At 49.2% G+C, this 6,348-nt stretch overlaps 1 protein-coding gene across 3 annotated transcripts in view; it reads left to right on the top strand.

Moving 5' to 3' along the window:
- Positions 1-4,315, top strand: part of CAMKV (CaM kinase like vesicle associated) — a 65,837-nt gene extending 61,522 nt beyond the window's left edge. For all 3 annotated transcript variants that reach the window (XM_069736017.1, XM_069736019.1, XM_069736018.1), the window contains exon 11: positions 3,380-4,315. In XM_069736017.1, coding sequence (XP_069592118.1) covers positions 3,380-3,568 — 189 coding nt within the window. In that variant the 3' untranslated portion in view covers positions 3,569-4,315. The remainder of the gene's footprint in view (positions 1-3,379) is intronic.
- The last annotated feature ends 2,033 nt before the right edge of the window (positions 4,316-6,348 follow it).

Genomic DNA, 6,348 nt, shown 5'->3' on the forward strand with positions numbered 1-6,348 from the left:
TCCTGAGACTCAACAACCTTTTTCTCCAAATAAGAACTTATAGCAGCAATAACTGTTATGACCTGGTGGTTAGGAGCACCCGGAATGACCTGATAGTTAAACCTCATACAGGACGAGCTCTGGGATGTGGGAGCTCTGCTGACCGACTAGAAATAGCCGTGGAGCGTTCCTGACTCTCCCTAGACGCCTCTTCACAGCCTAAGAACTATCTAGCCCTATCTAGCCCTAGAGATAGAAAATAAAGCCTACCTTGCCTCAGAGAAATTCCCCAAAGGTAAAGGAAGCCCCCCACATATATTGACTGTGAGTAAAGATGAAAGTAACAAACGCAGAAATGAAACAGGTTTCAGCAAAGGGAGGCCAGACTTACTAAATAGACAGAGGATAGGAAAGGTAACTTTGCGATCAGCAACAAAAACCTACAAAAGACCACGCAGAGTGTGCAAAAAAGACCTCCGCACCGACTCACGGTGCGGAGGGGCCACTCTGCATCCCAGAGCTTCCAGCTAGCAAGACAAAATCATGAAAACCAGCTGGACAAGAAAACAGTGAACAAATAATGACTATCAGGAACTTGGCTTCTGCAGGAGAAGGCAGGTCACCAGAGAGATCCAGGAGCGAACTGAACAAATGCAAAAACATTGACAGCTGGCATGGAGTAACGATCTGAGAGGAGTTAAATAGAGCAGCCAACCAAAGGATAACCCACGTCACCTGTGTAAGGAACCTCAGAAGCAGCAGCTTCACTCATAGCCACCAGAGGGAGCCCATAGACAGAACTCGCCGAAGTACCATTCACGACCACAGGAGGGAGTTCGACAACAGAATTCACAACAAATAACCACCCCTTTTTGTAGTATAGGAACCATTTCACAATTATCTCCACTCCCAGGAAAACAGCAAGATAAGGCATCAGTCTTAATGTTCTTATTCCACGGCCTATACTTTACAAAAAGTTAAACCTGGTTAAGAACAATGCCGGTCTTGCCTGTCTAGGTGTCAGACGCTTAGCAGATTCTAAATATAAAAGATTTTTATGATCAGTTATTACCATGAACTGCCGCTTCCTCGGTAGACTCACACAAGTTCCCTTGACTCCAGGCCTCCTGCAAATTGAAGTGTCTCCTTGTGTTTCTGTTGAAAACGGTGGTCCACACAGATGGCCAGGGACATAGCCATCTTAAGGGAGCCTGGAGTCTCATGCAGGGCAAAGGCAACCTTTACTCTTACAAACCCTTGATAGAACTGGCTACGGAGTGTGGGGTCGTTCTAGTATCTATCGGTGGACCACGTCCGAAACTTGGAGCAATATTCCTCCGCTGGTCGATCTCCCTGCCGAAGCTGATGTAGGGTAGACTCTGCCAGGAAAACGCGGTCAGGGTCATTGTATGTGAGTCAGTGCATGAAAAAATTCTTCAACCATCCGTAGCATCTGAGAGTTGTTGAAAGAGAAACTGCCCAGACTTGAGGGTCACAATGAAGGATCAAAATTACGTTCCCCACCCGTTGCTCCTCAGTTCCAGATGAGTGAGGAAGTAACTTAAAGTATAGTCTACAGGCCTCCTTGAGCACAACAAACTTGTAGCACACCCAAGAGAACCTGTCGGGTAAAGCATTTTTGGGATCCACCTGGGGCTGCCTGGCAGTAGTGGTCCTCAGACCAGGAATGCTTGAGTGTTGTGTAAGGCTGGTTTGTCATTTGCATTTAAATCCGCAGCGTTTAAACGCATCTGCAAGTAGTTAAAAAAAACGCATGTAAACGCGTACAAACACTGCGTTTTTTAGACGCATGCGTTGTCGCATGCGGTTAAAAAACCGCCGCGTTTGTATGCGTTTACATGCGTTTTTTCCTGCGTTTGCGCTTTTGGTACGCATGATGAGAAATTTCACAAGCTGGTTTTCGTTCATTCTGTTTCACGAAAATCGGAAAAGCAATTAAAAATGTCACGTGCCCGAAAATGTTACCAATAAAAAATGTCAACTCGTCCCGCAAAAACAAGACCTCACATGACTCTGGACCAAAATATGGAAAAATTGTAGCTCTTAAAATGTGGTAACGCAAAAAATATTTTTTGGAATAAAAAGCGTCTTTCAGTGTGTGACAGCTGCCAATCATAAAAATCCACCAGAAAACCCCTTATAAATAGAAATCAAACCCCCTTCATCAACTCCTTAGTTAGGGAAAAATTACACAATTAAAAAAATGTATTTATTTCCATTTTCCCATTAGGGTTAGGGCTAGGGTTAGGATCCCTTTATCACCTTGATGGTGGCTTAGGGTTAAATTTTGGATACCTTTATCACCTTGATGGTGGGGGGTGGCTTATCAGTGTCTAGACGTGTTTTTCTCTATTGAAACGCATGCGTTCAAAAATGCAACCAAACGCATGTGCTTAAAAACGCATGCGTTTACATAGACAGCAATACGTTTTTTTTGACGCAATCGAACGCATGCGTTTTTTTGCGGCAAAAAAACGCCTCTAGAAATTACTACATGTTGCATTTCCGCGCCAAGACGCAAGCATCGAAACGACGCATGCGTCGTCAAACGCGTACAAAAAAAAAGCATGCGTTTTTAATGTTAAATATAGCAAAACACGACGCATGCGTTTATATGCGTTACAAACGCAGCAGCAAAAAACGCAAATGTGAAACCAGCCTAACAGAGTGAAGATCTGCAACCTCCAGGCTGGGTTATTGCAGTTGCCCAGATAGAGCAGTTATAGGATCCATGATGGCTCAAAAAATAGTATGGGCCAGTGTTAATATCACAACTCTTGAAGGATTAACCATGCCCAGAGGTTCCTTCCTGGTGTCTGAAACTAGGGGCACCTTAGCTATCCCTACTCCCCAAATTACTTCTAATGGTGAAGACGCCGGGGCCATGTACCTTGCTGAACTCCTGAATCAGCCCTAATCTGTCACCCTCCCCCACCCAGGGAAGTGGGGAGTAATATTGTATGTATATACACAAACCAGACTAACCAAGGATGACCTACAGGGATAAAGCAAAAATGCCAAACAGAGATATGCACTCATGGATGACAGAGGGGAACACGGGGGGGGACGGGGCGGGGGGGGGATTGGAAAGGAAGGTAAACAAAATGGGAGAGGATGAGGATTTGCACACAGTAGAAACACTAAGCAACAGTTATGGATCAACACTCCAAACGCCTCTTCCAACAACTTACTCCGCCACACCCTGCGGTCTTCTGGCCCTTCTCTGTCGTGGTAAACCCATGACATCGGGACAGTGCTGCATTTTTTTTCTGCCAGTTGCCGTTTGCTGTGATCTTTGTGCCACACACTCCCTCCTCTTTGAAGCAGTTTTTCATGTCTCCTCTTCCTCTCGCTTTCACCTCTCTTGTGTCTATTGCAGAAAGCTGTACGAGTGACCACCATGATGAAGCGGCTAAGAGCTCCGGAGCAGACGGAGTCCAAGACCCCTTCACCATCTAACGAGAGTGAGCTGACTCCAGGCCTGGCTACCCCAGCGCCATCACCAGCCAGCACACCGGCCGAGGACACTCCAACTGTGCTGACTCCATCTCCAGACGGAACCGGCTGAGACCCCGAGAGAGAATAGAATACCCGGCTCCCTCTTCATCGCAGAGCATACTCTCATTAATCCTTCCTTCTCCTCCACTCAGGAGGGCTTCTCTGCAGTTATTTCGTTAACTTTGTTGCTGTCAGGAAGATCTGCACCTGATTGCAGCACAGAGTGATGCCAGACCCACTGATTGCTAGACAGAACTGCAGCACTGACCCCATTGCATTGCCCATTAACCCCTTCACTGCTAGAGCAGAACCTTTATTTTTATTCCGCATCCCATAGTTGCTAGAACTTTGCGCTGTTAGAATAACGTTATTTCCCTCCCAGCGTTATGACGCTAAGTATATGACCGCACCTCACACCCTCATCGTTGCCTCTTTTTAGTAATGTCGACCTCTCGCCACAGCTAAAAGTTTATAAAACTTTTTACTGAAATGTAACTTTTTTGCAGCCTCTTTGTGGCATTTTCTTATTACTCCCCCCAAAAAGTATATAAAAAGAGCATAACATGGCTTCCGCCCCTACTCTGGGGATCGGGGAGCCACATAAGATGAGCCATACCCCCTCTTCAGTACACAATGCCGTAGATATCACAGGTCCACTTTAAGTCTGTAGGAAGCGGCAAGCTTATATCTTCAGGTCGCCCCCTTGTCTCCTCGTCCTTTCCTGAACCCTTTCTGTGCCCCCTTTAGTGGGACATATAATGTACAGACATCTCTGTGTTTTGTAAGCTTTATCTGAATAAATGTGCTGCTTATCCCATTTGTCGCAGTTTCCATGATGAGCACAGGGTCCAAACATAAAAAAAAAACTACAATCAATGAAAATTGTGTGGTGCTCCTCAGGGGTGGAGACTAAGAGCTAAGTCCCTCCATGCACAGGCAGGACCAAGCCCCACCCTCACGGTTCCGCTTGGATAAATCATGATGGTGAACAGTAGAGAACATCGGCAGGGACACAATCTAGCTGTGAATCCTACATGAGTAGCCGTGTTTACACTTGGTATAATCAAAAGGATCTGTGTTTAAGCATCTAACAGTCTAATATGACCATGAACTGTCTCCATTCTCCGATCTCGAGTGGGTGGCGCCTTGGCCGCATTTAGCCAGCACTATAAGAACTGGAACCTCATTTCTCTAACTTCCCAGCCTGCATTTCTCCTGCCATTGTCTGATGGCTTGTCAACCCTAAATTAAAAGCCTCCTCTTATGTTTGGAGTGTCACGGAAAGGAGCAGCAGAGACACCGCCACGTCCCCTCTACTTATAACCATCTCAGTCCCTGCTGCCGGAGACGAATTACACTTCAAAGGCTGCGAGCAGCAAGTCACGCAGGAGGGCGATGCTCTACGGCTGCACATTGTCCCCCACAGACTGTTTATTACTGTATCAGATGCAATTGTCTGACCGCACAGTGATGGTGGTGGCTGTAGGGACCCCCATGTCCTTTGTCCCCGGAGCTCCACATCAGTCACACATTGGTAAAGAGATTCCCAGATTCTTCCCCACGGGTCTAAATGGGGACTATGGAAACATCAAAAGTGCGTCCGCCTCTAGGAAGGAGAAGATATGCTGAAATCTCATTAGTTATTGTGGTGCTTGTATAATGGCAGGCACAGTACCGTATAGGGAATGTGCCTCTGACTGCGGAGCCCCTTGAGAAAGCTAAAAGGAAGCTGTGCAGTGCTCAATTCCCCCCCTCCCACTACTCCCCAAGTGATGCCATAAATGGGACGCCCAACGGAACAAAGAGGAAGGGGGTCTGGCCACACCCTTGGGGGTTAAATTCAGGTGCCCGGGGTCAGTGCCTTCCTTTTTCTCCCCGGCTGACCCTTGGAAGCTGTTATCTCCCGAGGACCCCCGTTTCTCCCCTGCAGCCATGTCCAAAGCTATGATTGAGGCCTTGCGGCAGAGAGCAGCACAGGAAGGTGAGCAATGGTTACGAGACCTTATGTCTGGCCTGGGGACTCGCCTCCCTCTGCCGTCTCACGACCCCCTAACCTTGCTGCAGGCCTCCTCTATATCCACCGGGGCTACATCCCTTCCCGCGCTGCAGGCCTCCTCCGCATCCCTTGAGCCCCCATCCCATCCTGGGCCGCAGGCCTCCTCTGCATCCCCCCAGACTGGGCCCAGTCCTCTCCCCCCACCATACAGGCCATATTACTCATTTCCCCCCCGCCCCCACTGACCGCCCGGCACCCCTTATCTGGCTCCCCGCGGTCCTCCCGCCCTCCGGAGCATCTTGACATGGGCGGCGATTCGGCAATTCTGAGCCGCAGTGCTGCCGCCCCATCCACCAGCCCAAACGCACGATCGCTGCGGCCGGCGTCTCCATGCACGGGCCACACTCACAGATTTCCTGGGCCCGGGCACAGTCTGCTTCCACACTCGGCGTGTCACATCCCGGCCAAGCCCTGACGACTTCCGGTTTGCTGGCCTGAACTTTTGATGCTGCAGTCAGGACTAAGATAGCCCCGCCCACTTCTCCCTGCTTCTCTGCACCCAAGCCACAGGCCCTGACAGGCTAGGCCCGAGCCTCTACGCGCCGCTCACCCCCGTGCCAAACTGCTGTGGACCTCTGGCCAGCCCACACCGGGCCTGCTAAGTCCCCCCAGCAGGCACATCAGCGCGGGGGGGCGTGGGGTCAGGTGCCAGAGCCCACTATGTGGCCACAGAGGGCGATGACCGGTCCAACCGGACTAGCCAGCTCGCTCTGCAGCCAAGAGAGTACACATCAAGCACGCACCAAACATCTATAATAAACTATGCACCCCCAACACCGCCATGGTCTCAAACA

Source organism: Ranitomeya imitator, chromosome 8, assembly GCF_032444005.1.
Source record: "Ranitomeya imitator isolate aRanImi1 chromosome 8, aRanImi1.pri, whole genome shotgun sequence".
NCBI lineage: Eukaryota > Metazoa > Chordata > Amphibia > Anura > Dendrobatidae > Ranitomeya > Ranitomeya imitator.